The following is a 21,655-nucleotide window of genomic DNA, read 5'->3' as shown; positions in this document are numbered from 1 at the left end:
GTGGCTCTGTGAGGAAGTTCTCCCATTTTAAGGATGAGGAACCGAGCAATCAAGGCAGGGCCTTGTCTAGAGCCACCCACGTGTAAGTGACAGAGTAGGACCAGACGCCAAGCTCAGAGCAATGCAACAAGCAAGGGGCAGTTCTAGGGAGACCAGGCCCCGGGTGCAGGCTTTCCAGGGGAGGTGTTGCTTGAGGGGCATCAGAGGAGTCTGCTGGGGCAGAAAGAAGGCTGTGCAGCTGAGTGGATAGCACAAGCTAAGGCCCCAAGGTCTGCAAGGAAGCAGGAGAGGGTTTGAGATGCTCATTCCCCTCCACCTTTCAGGTTAGGTGAGTGTGTGGGGTCTCTTGCAGGGCTGCAGGGTCTGGAGGGCAGGGCCTGTGTGTGAGCTGCTCAGAGGCCTCCCAGATGGCCAGCCCGGGTCAGTGCTGCTGTGTGGGCTGAGTGCAGGCCGGGAGAGGCGCTGGAGGGGCCCTGTCTGAGCACCTTTTCATAGAGATGAGAGAAAGGCTCTGGGTTCTCTCTCAACCCTCAGCCATGTGCCCTCCTCTGCCCTGCCCTTCCCTCCTGATCCCAATGCATGAATACACACACACACACACACACACACACTCCATGGGCCTTTTAAGGGCTTCTCAGGTGCCCAGTTGTGCGGGAGGCTTTGGGGGCCTTGATACTCACTGTCCCATTTCTCCTGCTCCCTCCCGTAGAAAATCAGGAGACAGCCCATTCGTTTCAACCAGCCAGCTAAACCGGGGTGCATGTGCACGTGCACAAGTGTGTGCGTGTGTGTGTGTACACTCATGTGTCCCGGGAACCCCTGCCCACTGCCTGGAGCCCCCACCAGGGCCAGCCGTACCCCCTGGCCCTTGGACCTCCAGCTCCAGCAGCTCCTCTCCCGTGGTCCTTACCTTGGTCAGGTGAAGTTTTCCACCAGAGCCTCTGGTACAGATAATTAGATGTTTAGAAAACAGGAAGCACTGTCGCTCGCCCTCTTTCTTTAGGGACAGAGACCCTAGGCGCCCTCTGGTGATCTTGCCTTTTTCGGACATGGGTACCTGGATGAGGGAGCCTGTGGAGGGAGGGGAAGACCCTGAGCCCGTGATCGCCAGGGAGGGTCCACCCCGCCCCAGCCTCTACGCGGAATGTGGGGTTGAGGCACCCCAAGTTCCTCAAGCCATCACCCTCCTCCTTGCAGCCCCTCCTCAGGGCCAGATGGGGGTGGGAAGGGGTCAGAGAGGCTCCATGCAGGACCCGTTGACCCCTCAGCCAGGTGCCAGGACCCTGCCAAGCAAAAGAACCCTAAAGGGCATTGTCCATGTGGTGAGAATGAAGGCTGGGTCAGGCTCGGGGATGATAGGAGGCTGGCAAAACAGGAAGCTGTCTACAGGCCCAGAGGGATCAGCAAGACATAATGCACATGTGCTGCCACATGCAACCATGGCAGACATCACCAATCAATCACAGCATCCTCATGCAGAGCCCAGAGAGCACCTCACCATCCTTCTCTCTGGGGATGAAACCCATCTGCTATCCATGCTCTGGCCTCCCCATCCCTAATACAGCCCAGCAGGACTGGTTTCCCCACATCAAACCCTTCCACGGCTTTTCATTGCCCCCAGGACTCAGGCATCCAAGGCACCTCCTGTCTCCTCTCTCACCTTTCCACCCTCCTCTACTCCAAGCCTGGCTCTAGGTCAAATTCCCCTTCACTCCCTGGGTGCTGCTCCTTGGCCTGGAAAGTCCTTTCTTCACTTCATCTACCCAGTTAACCTCTACTCATCCTCAGACTCAAGTCCAGTGCCACCTCCTTGGAAAGCTTTCTTGACTCTCCTCAGCCCTGCTCCAGGCCACCAACCACCTCCTGCTGACCTCCACCCCCTGCCTGGAGCGCTTTGCTGCCTTGCTCTCTTCTTGCCTCTTCCCCTCCGCACACTTTGCTCCTGGAGGGCAGGGCTGGGCCTGGCTCTCTGGGTGTCCTGGAGCCAGGTGGGCCTGGCACGATGGGCAGGGACCAGTGCTTGTGGCATGACTGGACAAGTGAGAAGGAGCTTTTTTGGTCCACCACCTGGTCTCCAGGGCCGGCCCAGCCCCTCGGCAGGTGGGGAAATGCTTGGGCTCAGGGCAGTGAAGCAGATTCCTGGTCTGTGGGGATGCTTCCCTCTCCAGGAAGGGTGATTCCATAGGCCACTTCCAAGCCAACTCTGTTTGGGGTTTTCTTTAGAGGGGCCTACAAATGGCATAGAGAGCACCCCACGCAGCTCAGGGGGAGCCGGGAGCCAGGCAGGCTGGTTTTGTGCTCAGCAGTCCCAGGATGGACCTTGGAGAAGGGCACTGAGACAGCAGCACACAGTGGCTTGGAACAGAACCCCACGGATGACGCCCTTGCCAAGGGCGGCAGGGGACAGAGGCAGCTGCACAAGCCAGTGGGAGGCGCTGGAAGTTTCTATTGACTCCGAGAATCCCAGGGCTAGATAGAGTGGACTTTTGAGATCCATTCTGAGGCGGGAGGTCACCCCTGGCACATTCACACAGACGACAAGTGTCCCAAGGAACAAGACATTCGAATGAAGGGACCTTTAAGGACATCTCAGCTCTAAAGTCCCAGAATTGGATCCAGTAAAGCGCCACAGAGCCTTTCCTCACCTCTCACAACAGGGGCTGTGCTCTCTAACATGCTCCCAAAGTGGGTGGAGGCCAGGGGTGGGGGAAACCTTGCCCCTGGGAGTACAACCGTGAACGTGGCCTCCCCCAAGTGGTAAAGGAAGATGAGCAAAGGACAGAAGGGCTGACCCAACGCCAACCTCCTCAAGGGCACTGAAAATCCTCGTGAGTCATCGTTATCGATCCTCATCCTCCACCCCACATTTTCTCTCCAGAAAGGATGTGTCGGTGTTTACTATGACATACAATAGACAAACCAAGGCCATCTGGGTAGGATTACATTTACATCTGGAGAGAAGAAAACTGTGAAAACCAACAACATCTACAACTATATGTAGAGTTACCGGCATCTACATATAGCTGTCACGCTCTGCTGGCAATCCCAAAATGCTCCGCAATGGCAATCACTCCGGCAGGTTTTGGCAGGCGGCAGCCAACTGACTAGCGGTTTCCCCAAATGCCGACCCCCTCCCTCTGCCGGGCCCACCTGGTGGGCAAGGGGAAGGTGCAGAGGCCATACCTTGTCTCACAAAAGTCTGGCTGGTGTCCAGAAGGATCTCGCAGCCTTCGATGATCATGCGCTCAATGGCCAAGTTTTTCCGGATATTCTCCGTCTCGCTTACTTCGTCGTGCATTATCCTGCGGGATCAGGAAAGAGCACAGTCAGAGGCGGCTGCCCCCCTTCCTGGGAGGAGGGAAGGCTGGGCCTCTGGACAGACCTGACGGGGAAGCCTGGCATCTCGGGTGGAGCCCGTCATCAGGAAGGGAGAGGAGCACGCACCAACTGGTGCCTGCCGTGTGCCGGGCACTTCACAGGTGTGAGCTCATTCTGTTCTTGAAACAGCTGAAGGATACGGGGGTTCTTATTTCAGAGCAAAGGAAACGCAGGCTAGCGGGTAGGAAGCAGATGCGTCTGAACGTAGAGATTGAACCACGCAGAGCAGACAGCGGGGCCGGCCCCGGCACGGGGAGGGAGATGGGAGTTCAGGAGACCCTGCCCTCCGTCCCACTGCTGGCCTAGTTCCATCCGCAGAACAAACCACACCCACTCCTGCCTCAGGACCTTTGCACCTGCTGATATGCTCCCTGGAAGGCTCTCTCCACACCTGTACTTGGTTTTTCCTTTATTGTCATTTGGGCCCTGGAATGGCTTATCTTTGGAGCACCTGGTAGTCCAGCTGCCTGCGGGGAAGACCGATCTCAGTTTACTTCCATAGGCTCTGTCACATGTGGGAGGGGAGCAGGACACAGCCGCACCCCTTATTTGAGAACACCCCGCTTCCATCTGCCGCAGTACCCCTCTCAACCCAAGGGTGGCGCCATTTAACCGCTTTTTAAAAGTGGGTTCAGAAAGGGTGGCTATAATTTGCCAACTTTGGAAAGAGCCTTGATGGGTTTCCAGGAGTCTTAGGAAGATGGTGAGTGGCTTTTTAGGGGTTGTTTGGAAAAAAATACCCCACCTACTGCAAGCAAAGCACAAAACCTCCTATGTGTCTGCTGAAACCTGAATTTCCACCATTAAGACCACCAAGAGGGCTGGTTAGTAATGTGTGTGTGGCTTAAGAAGTTCTCTGGGAGTTATAATCCAGTTTAAACCTCACAACAATGAAAGATACCACAGGTTCAGCTGGATCTGAGATTGACTGCAGCTGAATTACTTCACTTCTCTGATCCTCAGTTTCCTCACCTGTAAAATATTGGGGTGAGGATGGAAGATAACGCATCTCACAGGCCACCACTGGGCCCGTGACTGGTGAATAAAGGGTAGCAATCATCGTAGCTGTCATCATGAGTTGCCAAAATATTATCAGCTATTTTTTCTGATTTAGGACAAGCATTTCAGGCTTAAACTCACAAGACCGGCACTTTAGTAAAACAGACGGGAGCATCTCTCTTCATGAGGTCTCTTCTGGAGGAGCCTCTGTTGCCCCCTCCCCGGCTCCTCAGAAGCCCGGGCCCCAGTCCTCTTCTGGAAGGGATGCGGGAGAGGCGGTACCCTCAGGGTACACGCGTGTTCCCTTGAGATGTCTCTTCGGAAGTAGCCAAAGGTAATCAGAGCCACGTCTCTTGGCCAGGGTGGGGATTTTGCTGAGGGGAGCAATATTTGGTAAAATACAAGGGGGTGAATCCAAAATAGCAAAACTAGTTTTCCCATCAGATGTGTGTGAAAGGCAGCTGCTCAGAATAGGCTCCCGCCCCTCTGCTGGGGTTGGGGGCTCTAGCAAGGCAACTCCAGGTCCTGAGGCTCCTGGGGGAGCTGGACGGAATGGCTTGGCTTACCACTGACCCCAGGAGATGGGGTTTCAGGGCCAAAGGGTGGGACAAAGGCTTGAGGTAGGGGGAGCCAGTCCAGAAGGGAAGGAGGGTTTGTGACCATAGCCAGGGGAGGGGATTGGTTATTTGCTGGCTTCCTGTCAGGTCTGGGGAGTTTTCCTTTGTTCCCTGTGGGCAGGTGTGAGGAGGATGAAAGGCTATTGTCACAGAGATAAGAAAGCCCTCTTCTGTGCTGCTAGGGCTGGGTTCAGGCTGAGGTACAGGTGGTCGGATGGAACAAAGGAGGAGCTGGCTGCGCCCTCAGGATTCCCCGGGAAAGGGGATTGGGGCCTGAGGCCAAATCCCTTGGCCTTTACCTGCCACTGTGGCTGGTCCTGGCACCAGAACAGGGCGTCCAGCAGAGACGAGGAGCCCCCACTGCCTCACGGGGGTCCCAAGTCTTCTCCTTGGGGAAGAGCATGCAGGATTTGGCTCCCTGGGACAGGTGAGGACTGGGGTGACCCCCTCACTGCTGCCACAGCAGTTCAGTTACTCTACAATCACGCCCCGATCCCCTACTCTGTGGCCTTGGAAGGATCGGAGGGGACAGCCTGTACCCCGCCCTAGCCCAGCCTGGTCCTGCCTCTGCCAGCTGGGAGCTGTGGCCTGACTGGCGGCCACTCGGCAGACCCAGGAAGCTGTTCGGGGAGTTGAGTGGTGGGGCAGGACCCTGGGGGCGGAGCCCGCACACTGCAGACTGACCCTCCCTTGCAGCTTCAGCCAGCCCATCCGTGACACCCCTCTGTCTCGGACATACACACGGTGGAGGCCCGGGGCTCAGGCCTGCGTTCTCCTTTTCCTGTTCAAACTCACTCACTCGGCGACCTCACCTGGTCCTGTGCCTTTAAATACCGTCTCCTGGCTCCTGAATTTCTCTCTCCCCTTGACTCCAGTCTCAAATATGCAACTCCCTTCCTGTTGTGTCTACTTGGATGTCTAAGCTTCTCAAGTTTAACATGCCTCCCGCCTCCACCCCCCAAATCTCCTAAATGGCCCCTGCAAACCTGTCCTGCTGCAGTTTTCTCCCTCTTGGTTAACAGCAACTCCACCCTCTGGCTGCCCAGAATCACCCCTGACTCTGATCTTTCTCTCACTGGCCACATCGAATCCAGCATAAAGTCCTGCTGGTTCCGCCTTTAAATGCATCCAGGACGCAAGCATCCGCCCTGCTCCCTCTGCTCAGCCCCTGCAGAAGAAGGCTCCCTCTGGGGTTTTAAAGGTAGAGAGAGGGGACTGGAGCCTCTGAAACCGGGAAAGCCCAGCGCTTTGCACCCCCCGGCACCCCTGCGTGACTGGAGCCTGGGCACTCGTGGGCCTGTCACCCAGGACCTCCTCTTGGGCCCCCACAGCCAAGGTGCTGACACAGTGACACTGGAGACTGCAAGGAAGGGGCAGAGTGTCCAGGGGTCCATGGGCAGAGCTCAGTCCTGAGAGGTGGGCACAAGTGTGTGTGCCAGGGGCTGTGCACTCACTCACACTATCCCCACATGTGCCAGGGACCTCACACTCTCACCATTCCCACGTGTGCCAGGGATCTCACACTCACACCATCCCCACGTGTGCCAGGGATCTCACACTCACACCATTTCCATGCATGCCAGGGATCTCACACTCACACCATCCCATGTGCCAGGGACTGCACACTCACCCACGCCACCCCTCACTCTGTCTCGAGGTGGGGTGGGCTGGGCCCCTCTCTCCAAATCCCAACTCAAACCTGAGCTTCAGCAAACTTGGTGAGGGCATCTGCAGCTCTGCCCTGCCTGCTTGTCTGGGGTGGGGCTCACCGGGACAGCTCCTCCAGTTTGGACTTGGCATAGTCCAGGCTGTTTCGCTCCACGTGCTCATGAGGAGTGTGTGCCAGGAGCTCGTGCAGTGTCAGGATGTACCTGGGGATCTGCAGGTGGAGGAAAGGAGGAGAGAGAGAAGGTCAGAGAAAAAGAGAGGGAGCATGGAGACAGGACAGAGAAAGAGACAGGACAGAGGGGAAAGGAGGGACAGAGACAGGGAGAGACAGAGGTGTCGAAGCAAGAAAGAGACAGAATAGCATCGTAGAGGGATAGAAAGAGAGAGAAAGAGAGGCAGGGAACAGTTGTTTCAGCTCAGAGGACACCACAAGCAGGACTGAGAGAGGAAATGGGATGCTGTTTTGGTTGCAGACTCTAATTCAAAGGCTTTTCTAGGGTCTTGTTTGGGGAATAAGAGCCCAGAGCTCACAGCTCTGCTCCAGCGGGATCTGGGGCCAGGGGCAGCAGTGGTGGAGGCAGCTCAGAAGCAGGTAGGCAAAGGGCCTCCTGACGGCTGTCTCTCGGAGGTGGCACCTCACCTTCCCACACTGCCTGTTCTGTGGACCGGGACAGGCTCCTGGTCACTTGTCCTGCACCAGCCAGGGTCAGGGGTGGGCCTCTCCCCATTCATCAAGCAGCCCAGAGCAGGGGCCTGTATCAGAGACTGTGCCCTCCCACCCGAGGCCCTCTCTACCATGGCCCCCCACGAGCCCCCTGGGCATGCCATCCCCGCTGGCAGAGCAGGCAGCCACCTGGAACATGGGGTAGGTGAGGAAGGTCTCCAGCGTCCTCTCCTCGCAGTCGGGCTTGGCCTCGTAGTGCTTCAGCAGCTTGTCGAAGTCGCGGTTCTGCTTGCAGTGGGCCAGGATCTGGAGGCTGTACTGGTGGTTGCGGACAAACTCCTGGTAGATGTTGAGCATGGGCAGCAGGATGTCAAACAGGTCGGCTGCAGGGAGGGCGGGGGTCAGTGGACAGGTGCTCCTCAGGCCTCTGTGAGGCTGGGGGTCCCCGAGAGCTCTCAAGCTTTGGGGACAGCCCCTTTCTGGGACCCTAGAGTTGAGCCCCAGCTGTTGGGACCACATTAGAATCATAGATTTTTAGAGATAGAGAACCGTCTGGTCTGATGCCTCCTTACTTGAGGGTCAGAGAGAGGAGGTGCAGGGAATGCTGGGGTGTGCCCCTCGGAACCCCTTGCAAGACGATGGACTGGCTCGTTCTCCCAGCAGCCGGGAGGGCTGGCAGCTCTCAGCAGAGCCCCTGTCCAGGAACTGCTCTCAGCTGGAGGAAGCCGCCTTGCCCATTACACCCCATTCAATCACTGGTCCAGTGGAGGTATAAAGGCCAGGCCTGTCCCCCACCTCAATTCAGACATCTCTGAAGACCACTGCAGCTCCAGAGCTCCCTGTGGGGTTGGCTGGGGCCTCTGCTGCAACTGCATTGCAGCCCCTCATCTTCTTCTCCCTCTCCATCCCGCTGCCCTCCCGCCCCAGCCGACCTCTGTCTCAGGATCTGCCCCTCCAGGGAAAGCGACTCATTGAGTGCACGCCGTGAACCGGTGAACTGGGAGCCGCATCTCCCGACCATCTGTTCCAGGGCTTTCCCCACCCCCAACCTGTGAGTCTCTGCTCCTTTGTCTGTCCCGGTCTGACCACATTGCCCTGATCTGTGCCCTCTGATTCAGGCAGGTGGATCCCTCTGCCCTCCCAGGTTCTTTTGGGCATATCCTGCCCTTCCAACAGCCCATCTCCCCAAATGTGCCCTTCAGCAATCACTGGGATGCATGGACCCAATTGGAAAAAGAATGCTTCCCTCGTAATAAACTCGAAACGGGAGTTTATAAAAGGGCACTGATAGACAGCATCTTAAATAATGCTACTGCAGAAAATGCAGACCTTTCCTTCCAGGGTCTCCTGTTGTTACGACCTTGTAGAAAAGCAGGGTGCATGTGAGATAAACAAAAACATCCCCCGCCACATGGGAAGCCTCCCTGGCTGAGGGGCAGAGCAGCTCTGCAGAGACCTGTGTGGGGTCTGGCTCTGTGGCCTCAGCCCCCCTGCACCTCCCCAAGCCTGTGTCCTCGTCTCCACGTGGCGCTGACACCTACACTCACCTTTACCTGTAAATGAAGGTAAAACAGACAACACCCTGTGCTGGGAGGGCGAGACGCTGGTGGTGCTTCCTGCTCGATGGTGGAGGGTGGTGCAATTTGACAAAAGGCTTGAAGCAAGAGCCTTTCATGTGTTTCTTTGTTTCATTAATTCTACTTTGGAAAACCTATCTTAAGGCAATGATCTGTAATATGGATGGGAGCTGGCTAAATTAATGGTGCATCTGCTGGGTACCATAGCATTATACAGCGATGAAAAACAGTGCTCTCAGCATGAGAAAGCACTTATGCCACAATGCTAAGTAAAAAAAAAAAAAAAAAAAAAAAAATTAAAAAAATCAGCAGGATTAAAATTCTATATTCACTATGTTTGCAATTATGTAAAATCGAAACAAAAAGCCACTCAAGATCTATGCATAGAAGAGAAACTGGAGGAAAACAGACCAAAGTGTTTATAGTGGTTATCTTTGGGAAGCAGAATTATGGTTGATATTTTTAAACTTTTCTGGATTTTCAAATGTTCTTAAATGGGTACATAAGCATTATTTTTAAAAGGGAAATGCAGATAAGAAATGAAAAAAAAAACAACAAAAACAAACAAAAAAACCCCACTTCCTCCTAGCAATACAGCTTTTGCCAACTTGCCTTTCCTCTTCTGCCAGCTCTGAGGGGTTCTGTGGGTTTTTAGGGGACCCCTGTCTTATATCCTAGAAGGACAAAACTGCTGCCAGCTTCAAGGCCAACCAGGCCCCCCCGAGAGGGCCTTCTCTTGGGGCAGGAGTACCGGGGCCTCCATGGGGGTTGGCTACTCACCCAGGACCAGTGTGGGCCAGCTGGAGATGCGTGCTTTCAGGCCTTGGTAAAAGATCTGATGCAGGAACATGATGGTTTCACTGAAAGAGAAAGCGCAGGGTGAGCTCTGGCCAAGGGAGTTACTAGCTTCCAGGGATGCCTGGGGGTGGGGAGGGGGCGTTGGTGGACGCTTCCCCCGATACCAGCTGTGCTGGGGGCCCCGGGGCATAGGGCAGGGGCTGCCACTTCCTGTGCAGCAAACCCTTTCTCGGGTGAGAACCTGGTCAGCAGGAGCAGCTATCGTAAGTTATTGGGCCCAGTGTAAAAATGAAAACATGGGGCCCCTTGTTAAAAAATTATTAAGACCACTGAACTGAGTGGGGGCCCTGTGTAACTGTGCAGGTTGTTGGCCCATTGTTGACATAGGGGAGGGGGAGCTGTTCTGTCTGACAGTCTCCGGTGTCCCCTGACCCCTCGAGTCCCCACTTGCTGGGGGTGCCCTTAGGTATCCTGGAGGAACCCAGGACTCTAGAGAACACAGTAACACAGTGTAAAAGCCGCTGATGATGTGAAAAGAGCCAGGCCTTGGGACCCCACAGAGCGGGTTTCAAATCTGCCTTCTGTCCCTTCCCAGCTGCGTGACCTTGAATGAGACGCTTAACGTCTCTGAACCTCAGGTCCTTCCATGTAAAATATGAAGGTGAAATGAGATAACCTCAGTATTTGAGTGCCTGGTGTCTAGCAGGTGTTCAGCAAATGTCAATTTCCCCCAACATCCCCATGACCGAGCCATTTTCTGGGAATCTAAGTCACAGAAGCAAAAAGACCCAAAGTCTGCCTGTTTGCAAAGCGTCTGCTTTGTCACCAAGGAACATGCCTGGGGAACACGTATTCTTATTGGCAGCTTAGCTTGGGGCTGGGTAGTGGCCTCTAAGCACTACCTAGGCAGCCACATTTACCTTGGGCTGCTCCTAGCACCCCCTCCCCTCCCACAGCTTCCTAAGCAGCTGGCCTCAGAACACAGCCTCAGTCCCTCCTCTCCCAAGACAAGCAGAGAAAATGGAGAAAACAGAGAAAAGCCAGCTCCTGCTCCTTCCTGCAGCCCCAGCGTTCCTTCCCAACCCCTTCTCCTCTGCTCCTGCTCCTCACCCCCAGCTCCTACCTCCCTGGAGACCTGGAGATTTCCCCAGACTGTCTGGGGACTTGCCTTTGAACCAGACATGGTAAGCTGGAAGGATTTTGTAGTGCACCCCATTTGTGGGTGAAAATTGAGGCCCGGAGAGAGGGAGTGAGCTTCCCCAGGAGCCAGGGGCAGTCCTGGGCCTCTGAGCCTCTTTCTCTCTCCTGGGAAAGTTCTCTGCCTTTCTTTGCTCCAGCTGATGCTGGCTCCTCTTTGGTTACATTGGTGGACCTGCTCTCTGCTCCCTCCCTCTGCACCTTCATAGGGCTTTGCTTGGCTGTTCCAGGTGCCTGCTGTTTCCTGTCTTGGGGAGCTGTGCACCCAGTGGTGTCCCCGCTCCCAGAAGCCTGTGTGCTCCCTGAGGGCAACCTCCCTCACTCTACCCCAAGCCCCTGCACATCCAGGTCTGTCTTTGCACAATAAGACCAGGGGCTGGGAGGACCCAGCAAGCAGCAAGGACCACAGCCCAGGAGGCCCTGGGGCAAAGGCATCATGTCTGCACAGGGAGGGCGTTCTGGGAAGAAACGGCTCCGTGACCTCAGGGGCTTTGAAATGTCCTGTGCACCCCCACTCTGCAGGGAAGGTGATGATGGCAGAAAGAAAATAGACAAGGTGGGGAGAAAGAGGGCATGAGAAAGGAAAGGGGCGGCTGCAAGAGAGAAAGGGAGTGAGGGAGGTAAGGGGGGGAGAGGTAGGGAGGCATTGGGGGAGGGACAGAGGGAGAGAGAGTGAGAGAGAGAGGAACGCCTCCAGGCTAATCAGGCTGAAAAAGCAAAGCCAGCAACTCCATTATATTCCATTATACTCCACAGAACTATTTACCATGTGTACTGGTAACTAACAGAAAAATCTAAGTGAAAGAAAACTTCCCCATGTTCTCATTCTTGAGTCTGGCTATTATGATGAATCTGTCTGTCTTCTCACTAAAGTCCCAAGAGAATGGCCCCTCTGGGTGTGGCTACAAACTGACCTCTGGACTAGTGGCCCCACTTGATGACTGAAGTCGTTTTTCAGGCAGCAAGTCCCTTACACAATGATCCCTGACAAGCCTGTTTCTGTCTGGCTGTGGCCTCTGAACTTGTTCATTGAATAACAAAATTTACCAGTGTTAAGGATTTTCATATCCCTCATATGAAGACCCCTCTAAAAGTTCTACCAACCCAGGGGTACACGAGCGTGCATAGAGGGAGATATGTCTAACCCAATGGGGAGGTGGGCTGGGGGCTGGGAGACCTTCACGGGTTCTCGAGGGAGGTGTCCTCGTCCCTCTCAAAGCCACGAGAATCTAGACAACCCTGCACAGCAAATCTCAGGGAAGCCGATCCAGGCAGCTCCGGCAAACAACTCATCAGGATGCACCCTGGAGGAAAGGAGCCTTCTTAAATTCCAACATTGCACAGACTTGTGTAGTAGCATATTAGAAACATTAGAAGCTTGAACTATAAATATGCAGTTGATGACAGCTCCATTTTTAAAGTGTTAACTATGAGGATTTCACCTGTAATCCGATTACACAGAAATCACCATTGCATTCCATCTGATAAGAAAAACAGTATCTCATTTTTATTTGATTTGCTTAAAAATATCATTATTGGTGGATCAGTTAAACATTCCATATGTATTAGCCATCTCTATTTTTTTCTTTTGGGAATTCCTTATTCCTGTCTCCTATTTTCTATCTTATTAATTTTAAATAACTCTCTATAGTAAGTGATATACTCTGACATATATACTGTAGACATTTTTGCTTAGCTCTTTGCCCAAGGATTTTGTATTAGGTGTTTTTTGTTTCTCTCTCTCTCTCTTATTTTTTGCATTGTGAGGTCTAGCAATCATTTTCTTTCTGTTCTCTGCCTTGGGCATCATGCATACAACTCACCTGTATTTTTATTTTATTGTTTCATTTTTACATGAAAATACTCAAAACAACTAGAGTTTGCTTTGGTGCAAGATGTGAATTAAGCATATAAATGTAATCTTTCCCTCAATTTGGTTAGCCAATTGCTCAGTTCAATTTATTGAATACACCACCTGTCTCCCTCTGATTTGAGAGGCCACCTTATTATATTTACTAAATTTTCACATATTTTTAAGTCTATTTCTGGACTTCCTGTTTTGTTCCAAAGATCTATTGGTCTCTTCTGGCACCGGTCTCATGTTGTTTTCATTACTTTATATTTTTTAATTTTTATAGTTCTATATTATTTATATATGGAGATGAAGTTTCATTTTTTTCTTTAGAACATTATTGTCTCTTTATATGTATTTTTTCCTTGGGTTGAACTTTAAAATCATTTTGCTAGGCTACAATTGGAATTATATTAAATTTATAGAATATTTTGAGTGAAAATAACATCTTGGCACCGTGGAATCTTTCCACCCAGGATGCTCAGACAGCTCTCCACTTCCTGATGGCTTCATTTGTCCCTCATCTCACAGGCCCTGGGCTCACTCCGAGGTATTCTATGTTTTTGTTGCTATTGTAAGTGGGAACTTAGCCTCATATTATGCCTTCAAAGTGGCTACTGTAGATACAGCGGTAAACCACTGATTTTGATGGTTTATTTCTTAACAACCTGAATTCCCAGCAGCTTACTGGTTTTTGGGTTGATTCTGACCCTCTGGTCTTGCTGCCACAGAGCTGCTTGTCCTTTGCTGGCTTCTCATCTCATTCAATGGCAGCCCCAGCCCACCAGCTGTGCAGACAGGACTCAGGAGTCATCTGTTACCTCCCCTTTCCTCACCCCGACACTTACTCCTTCAGACACTGCTGATTCGGTTCTCTCCTCTCGAGCACCCCTGCCACCCCTGGCAGTTCTGCCTGGACTTCTGTCAGTGGGCTGCCACTGGTCCCTGTGTCCACTCCTGCTCACGTCCACCCAGTCATGGACTGCCGCCGTAGTCCACCCAGTCAGGGACCGTCACCGTAGTCCTCCCAGTCATGGACCGCCACCGTCCCCACATCACTCTTGCTCCCAATCCACCCAGTCATGGACTGCCACTGTCCGTGTGTCCACTCCTGCTCACGTCCACCCAGTCATGGACCGCCACTGTAGTCCTCCCAGTCATCATGGACCACCACTGGTCCCCAAGTCCACTCTTGCTCCCAGTCCATCCATTCTCCACACGATCACCAGACTCACCCTTTAAAAACAGAAATCTGGTCATGTGCAGTGAGTGGGATAATGACCCACTTCTTAACTCGGCCTCCAAAGCTCAGAAGAAACCGCCCCTGTGTGTCCCTGTAGCCCCCCTTCACCCACTCCCCTTTTACCGCTCTGGCCTTTTTTCTGCTTCTTGACCTGCCAAGCTTTCTCCTGCCTCAGCGCCTTTGCACAGGCTGATCCCTTTGCTCAGAACACTTTCACTCCCACTGTGTTGGCACAGCACCTCTGTTCATTAGTGAGAGTGGGGTGTGTGTGTGTGTGTGCACACACTTGTGCAAATACCCTATTTTTTAAAAATCAAGCCTAGTAAAAATAATATGGAAGCTTTTCATTTTTCTATGTTCTGTAGCAATTTAAATAGGAATGATTTACCCTTTCAAAACGCTCTTTATGTGACCCCCTAAGGGGCAATGTACCACGGAGCTTTCCTAAATCGACACGAACCTCTCAGGGTGCAATACTGCTAACATACTGCAGAATGAGTGTTTTATTCATCCACTCAACACATAGTTGCTGAGTTCCTATGTCAAGCACTAGGCCAGACATTGGAATCTCTACATCCAACTCCAGCAGTGATAAAACAAAAATAACCCCCATCAGAGCTGCTGGATGTTCCATTCTAGAGGGCACCATTCACCTTCCAGGCTAGCCAGGGGTCAGGGTACACTGGTCCAGGGACCAAATCTGGCCAGCCCTTGTTTTTATATGGCCTGTAAACCTAGAACAGTTTTTACATTTTTTAAATGGTTGAAAAAAGAATCAAAAGAATAATTTGTGATATATGAAAATTCTGTGAAGTTCAAATTTTGGTGTCCATAAATACAGTTTTATTGGAGCACAGCCACATCTGTTCGTTTGTGTTGTTTTGCGCTACACTGGCGGAGTTGAGCAGTTGCAACAGAGACTGCATGGCCCATGGAGCTTGAAATATTTCCTCTGTGGTCCTCGACAGAAGGAGTTTGCTGATTGCTGGCCTATGTGAATGGTGCCCTCTGAATTTGGCAGTGCACACCTGGTGCAGCTGTATTCTACAGTCCTGTCCTTACCCACAGCGAGCTTATTGTCTAGTGGGGAATCTACAGACAAAATATATCAAGTGTGATGAATGCTACAAAGGGGCAGCACAGAGGCCCTGGGAACACACAACCAGGGGAATAAGGTGGGGAGAATGGGAGGGTGGTCAGGGGCATGACATGGGGGGAGGAACAGCTGTCTAGCTATCCCAGGGAGAGAGGACAGTGGATGGGAGGACTGTTCCAAGAGGAGGGAGTGGCGCATGTGCAGGACATACTTGGGAAGTGCTCCTCTTGCCCTGTTCCCTTCCTGAGTCAACAAAAGGGCATACCTTGTCCAAAGCCAGCCTAAAGCTATAGAAGGCTTGGCCAGGCCAGAACCCAGGTGTCTCCCCCTCCAACTCCCACCCCCCACTTTGCAGTTAGAGCCTGCCCCTCTTCATGCCCCAGCCCATGGCAGACATGACCAATTGATCATGGCCTCGACATTGCCTCATTGTCCTCAATCCAGGGCTCCAGGCAGCCTCTGCCAATCAATCAGAGTAAGCCTGGAGATACAAAGCATCTACCCTCACCCACCCACCCACCCAGAGTGGGCTGCCTCTCATCAGGGCAACGCCTGTGGCTCCCAGCACCCAGAACACAACATTGGATGTTGGACATGATTTTTATTACAGGTAAATAGCCAAAGTCTATAAGCTCATTGTCTTGGCTAAACAAAGCCTGCTGCAGATGGTTAGCTCAAAGATCTTTTTTTCCCTATTTGAAAAGCACACAATTAGCACCCTCCCCAGCTCTTCAAATCCAGGATGAACCTGCCAACCCGGAGGGAGGCCTTTCTCTTCCCAAGGACCTCTTTTAATGAGAACCAGTAAATTAACTCACCAAATTTGCATCAGGTTTCTAATGTAGCTGTACATTTCAGCTTAAAAGCACATCTAGGGGAAAGCTCTGTGTTGAAATGCTTTCTAATCAGCAGGCTGGTGGCCTCTGCACAGACTCTGTGCTGTGGCCCGAGGCAGGGAGACTCGTGTCCCGGATCCTGGGAAGGCTGGGCTCACATACCAGGGAAAGTTTTCTAACATGCAAGAGTGAGACAGAGTGCGTTCTGAGACCCATGCTGTAGCAAGCCACACTCTGGGAATGGGGAAAGGGAGTGGAGAGGATTCCGGCTCATTATTTAATAAGGTGGCAGGAGAAAGCACAGGCTTTAACATGAAACAGATATGGGTTAAAATCCCACCCACCCCTCACTAGCTGTGTGTCTTCACCTCTTTGAGCCCTGGCCCGGCCTCATGGGAGTGTTTTGGAGGGTTAGAAACCTGGCAGGCCAAGAGCTTACAGAGAAACCGGGACAGAGCAGGGACAAGCAAGCACCACGGTCATGTGGTAAGTACAGTTCGAAGCCTTCAATTCTGCAAAATGCTGGGTGGAGTGATTAAAAGGTTAAGGGAAAAGTAATTTCAACTGTTCTTTATGTTCACAAACAGCATAAAGGTTAAGATAGTGAAGCTTCTGCGGAACCCAAGTGGCCATATACTGAGATGAGAAGAAGCATGAGGCAGGTGTTTTCTAACTCTTTTCCACTTCTATCCATGTCCCAGGGAAAGGAAAGAACTTTGGCCTGCTCCTGTTTGAGAATGGGAGCCAGGGTGGAGGACAGAAGCCAACCACACGAGACTTCCATGTATAGTACTGAAATGATCATTTGGTTTTTCTTACTTAATCTAGTGCTAAAATACAGCACATTACACTGATTTTTCAATATTGAACCAGCCTTGCATTCCTGGGATAGACCCTGCTTGGACATGATGTATTATCCTTTTTATATATTTCTGGATTCCATTTGATAATATTTTGCTTCTATGCTCATGAGAGATATTGGTCCGTAGTTTTCTTTTCTTGTAATGTCTTTTTCTAGCTTTGGTCTTAGACTAATGATAACTCAATAAAATGAGTCAGGAAGTGTTCCCTCTACATTCAATGTGAATTTTTGCAAGGTGCATTACTGTGAGGCTTTACTGTTTTAACGCTGTCAGGCACTTACAGAGGCCTTGGCCCGTGTGGGCTAAATGCTTCACCAGGACTCTCTCACTTGATGCTCCCTCACCTGTAAGAGGCAGGTACTGTCTCTGGGGCAGTTGTTTCTGATGACTGCTAGAGACCACCTTCTGGGGGCCTTTAGAGCGAGGCTGCCACTATTTGACCTGCGATCAGTGAGACTGCTGAGAGGGGAACAGTGAATCTCAAGCTGTCGTAGAGAAGGGGAAACAGGCCTTGCAGGGACCAGAGAGAGAAGCTCTGGGGGTGGGGCCCAGCACCCGGGGCTCGCGACTGAGAACCTCTGCTCCAAAGCAAGGCCAGGATCTGAGGACCCAGCCCCACTGTCTCGGGTTTACTCAGGAAGGAGTATAGTTTATTTCTCACCCCTTTCAGCCACATTTCAGTTCATGAAGTCTAAAAGACCCCATTGCTTCTGGGGTAAATGTTATCTGATTTCATAAAAAGATAACGAGTCACTTAATAAATATTAATATTCATTAATGTTTAATGAATAGAAACATTTACTTAATGTTTAAAAATTGGGTTCATCATTTATATTAAAAGCAATAATAAAAGGCAATATCGTCAGACTCAGTGAGTCAGGGTTTCTAGAGGGTCTTGTGAGATCAGATACTGTTTCCCCGACCCCACGGGCTTCTTTCTCTTTGTCTGCACCCCTCACCATGTCTCTTAGTCTGTCCTCCCCACCACTGCCCCATTCTCTGTCTATCTGTCTACCCCCTGCACCACCTGCTTCTCTGTCTGTCCACCCCCTTGCCTCCTCCATGTCCACGGTGTCAGCCCCTCCCACCCAGTGACTTCCAGTCTCTCCAGCCTGATCCTGCACCTGGGCATCAGACCCCCATCTCACCCCCACCCGCTGCCTCTCCCATCAACTCTGGGGTGTCCACAGGCTCCTCAAACTCACCACACCACACTGGCAGGGAAAGGGGGAAGAGGAGGCACAGGGAAGGTGAGCCAGGGTCAAGGCACCCATGTAGGATGCCTGGTGAAGGGCCTGTTGGGGTGAGTGAAATGACCGAATGACGGATCCCTGAAAAGAAATGCCACTGAATGATCATCTAGGGGCACCCCGCGATTTGCTCTGCTTCCTAGATGTGAATCGTTTGTAAAGTGCACTGTTTATATGTTTTCATCTTTGTTGCTTTTATCTAGTGTACATAATTTCACTGCGCACGATGAAGCTCCTTTAAACCATTCCCTCAGCAAATCCTTAAAAAGGAGATTGATGGTGAAAAGCAGCCCTGAGCTCAGCCTCTGCAGTATCACAAACTCCTCTCTTATTGTCCAGAGTCATTGGGGGGGAAAGTGACGGCTTTTCCCAAGAACCTGGAGAGTGTGGTGCAAGGTAGAACCCTCGGGAGGCTCAGGGTTCTAAGTTTGAATCTGATTCTAATTATGACAGTTTCAAGTAGAAGACGACAACGCATTTTAACATTCTGCAGCGTGATTACAACTTTTAAACATTCAGAACAGGATTTCTCAACCTGGGCACCATTAGCATCTTGGGCAGGATAGTTCTCTGTCATGGGGACTTGTCCCGTGCACTGTAGGATGTTTAGCAGCACCCTCAGAAGCCAGTAGCACCCCCACCTCCAGCTGTGACATCCAAAAATGTCTCCAGACAGGGAGACAAATCACCCTGGTTAGGGACCACTAGTTTAGACATAAAGTATGTGGACTGCCATTCACACTCTCATAGTGGCTGGGGCTGGCATGTCTAGCTCTGCAACCCTGGGCAACTTCCTTCATCTCTGGGCCTCAGTTTCCCTGTGGGTCCTTCATGGGAATTAGATGAGGACTCGTGCCAAAATGCAGCTCAGCGCCATAGCCCATGCTGGCTCGTTTCCCTCCCCCTTGGCCAAGCGCTCTGGGGTGGAGCTAACCCCCAAGCGCTCACCTGTTCAGGAAGATGCTGCTGACATCGTCGTGCGTGATGGGAGGCTTCTTGGAGCTGGCCGCCATCCGCAGCGGGCGCAGGAAGTTGTTGACGAGGATGTGCAGCTGCTGCACATACTCAGCCTCGGCCTCCAGCATGCTGAACACCACCTGGTTCCTCTTGCGCATGCTGTCGGCGTGGGGCGACCGGATGTAGTCCTGGATGATGGTCTTCCACTTCCGCCGGCACAACCAGCCCCGCAGGAAGCTCTGCACCTGGGCGCCGAGACCGGCGGGAGAGCCTCCTGTGAGACATTCCGGGCTGGGCTGGTCCTTTCAGGCTGTGAACTCCCCAAGGGCGGGGACCAGGGCTCTGTCACCCCCTTGCTGGGCAAGTAGAGGAGAGCTCAGATACAGACCAGGCCTGGCCCTGCTACCTGGTGTTGCCGGGCAAGTCATTTGGTCCCTGGGAGCCAATTTTTCCCTCTGTATGAGGCTAATGAGATGTTCTGCAGTCCACGAACTCGGAGCATTAACCTCTCCTGAGAGCTTGCAACAGATGCAGATTCTCAGGCCCCATTCTAGACCTACTGGATCAGACTCTGCATTTTAACCAGATTCCTGGTTGCTTTAGAAGCATTTGCCAAAGGGGTTAAAATGTGACTCCAAGTCTCCATAATGGGAGGTGGCTTGAGACTAGGGGCTTGCCAGGCTCTGCCAGGCACAGCTCACACCTTATCTTATCTAATGACCAGCCTGAAAGCCCAGAAGTTTCAATTAAATCTTGTCTGGAGAGAGGGCAATTACCAAATTCAACAGAACATGGAAAATTAGTTAATCTCATGCTTGGGCTTCATTAGCTGTTTCTGAGCACCAGAGCCTCTCCTGCCTCAGTGGGGAAATGAGCACAAACACTTGACTCAATTGTCTTGGAGTCGGGCTGCTTGGAGTAACCTCGTTTTGGCAAGAACTTGGGGAAGGGCCTTGATTCTCAACCCCCCCCCCCCAAAGAGTCATTTTTAAGATGCATGTGCTTCAGTCAAGAGCCCCCCTGGTTCTCTGCCATCTGACCACTGGGCTGTGCACGCACAGAGTCCACACAGGGAGGGGCCCGGGGCAATGGGAGCAAGTTTCCTGGAAGGAGCTAGGATGGGGCCTGGGGATCACACTGTGAGGACCACCTGCCAAGGGATCGTGCCAAGGGCTTATCAAAATATTATCCACTGAAAGGTGCAGACTGGCCGACAGATGAAGAGGAGGGGCCTAACCTGAGACCAACAGGTATTTCTGAAGTTAGGAAAGGCTTTCTAACAGAGGGAGGCCCTTGCTCTGAGGCTCCAGGAGGGTGAAAATAGGTGAAGGGCAGTGGATTTCAGTGCGTCTTTAACAAAGTGTTCCAACCAGATTGGCTGCTAAAAATGGAGGGGTGAGCATCCAGGGGGCCAAAGCAGAGAAGGAAACCCAGGGCATCCCTGCCTGGGTGGGACTTAGACTCAGCTGACAAACTCAAATGCCTGTAGGGGCCTGGCAGGCCTAATAGATGTGCAAAGTTGAATGTGAGGGACATGATGAAGGGGGTAGCAGCTCCTTGACTGTAGTTGACTTCACCATGGGTGGGAGGTCGTCTTGGGCTGCTGGACCTTCTGTTTTCCAAGAGGCTGGCAGCTCAATGAATGAGGACATGGACTCTGGAGTGAAGCATCCAGGGTTTGAATACGAATATTTAGCTGTGTGACCCTGGGCAAGTCACTTTGCCTCTTGGTGTCTCAGAGAGTTTTTAAGTGAGGATTGAATTAATCTACCTGAAGCCCCTAGAATAGTCTGACACATATAGAAAGTGCTTAATGAATGTCAGCACCTTCTATTTTCAAGAAGCCCGAAATTCAGATTTTTATGTGAAATGTTTAGCTTTTAAGGCAGTGGCAACAAATTAAAAAGCAAAAAGCACCAAGGGCTAAAACTTCTAAACATACAGGAAGGCTGAATTTGGCTCATGGGGCACACCAGTTTGCAGTTTCTGGTCTGGATGGCATTGGGGTCTCTTTTATGCTCTCAACCTGTAGGAGTCTCTGGTTTCACCTGCTTTTATTTTCCAAAGTCTGGCAAAGCTGCAAACACAAACCATGCTCTTTTCCTCTGCCAACCCTGCTACGGGTTGGCCGCTGCTGCTGGTCACCACCCTGGCCACTAGGCAGATCCCTTGATACCTTTTGAGATGTCTGTCTGCCCCTTCTGGTGTCTGTAAAAGGCCAAGACCAGTTGGCCTGACTATGGGGTCTGATAAAGGCTGGGGTCCCATGCTGAGGTCTGCTGGGAACCCAAGAGGACAGTTGTGAGAGGTGGTGTCTGTAGGACAGTTGGGTGGGTGTGTGTGTGCAAGCAAGAGATGGTGCAGAGGTGGCACTGGGGGTCTTGGAGAGGCTGCACCATGCTGAGAGAAAGGCTCTCTGCTGAGAGTCTGGAGGCCTGGATTACTGTCTTGGCTCCATCCACTACTTCTTCTACCAGAGCCTCAGTTTTCTTATCTATAAAATGGGTCTGAATCACCCCAGCTCACAGGACAGGCAGAAGAAACACTGCTCAGGGACAGGGGGTGGTTGTTTCTGTCTTTGGGGCTGAGGTGAGTGAGCAGCACTCCTGTGGGCAGTGGGACGGTAAGTGGACTGCTGACCCTGGGACGTGCCAGGGGGC

General features: G+C 52.1%; 1 protein-coding gene across 1 annotated transcript in view; it reads right to left on the bottom strand.

The window, feature by feature from the left end:
* The window catches only part of RASGRF1 (Ras protein specific guanine nucleotide releasing factor 1), a 120,182-nt gene that overhangs the window by 64,385 nt on the left and 34,142 nt on the right, over positions 1-21,655 (bottom strand). The window contains 6 exon segments of the mRNA XM_037833258.1: positions 911-1,071; positions 3,184-3,302; positions 6,764-6,873; positions 7,516-7,709; positions 9,684-9,763; positions 18,987-19,240. Of these exon segments, the coding sequence (XP_037689186.1) occupies positions 911-1,071; positions 3,184-3,302; positions 6,764-6,873; positions 7,516-7,709; positions 9,684-9,763; positions 18,987-19,240 (918 nt within the window).

The sequence above is a fragment of the Choloepus didactylus genome, chromosome 4 (assembly GCF_015220235.1).
Source record: "Choloepus didactylus isolate mChoDid1 chromosome 4, mChoDid1.pri, whole genome shotgun sequence".
Taxonomy (NCBI): Eukaryota; Metazoa; Chordata; class Mammalia; order Pilosa; family Megalonychidae; genus Choloepus; species Choloepus didactylus.
The sequence above is the reverse complement of the archived record's forward strand: the minus strand, read 5'-3'. Positions and strand labels throughout refer to the sequence as shown.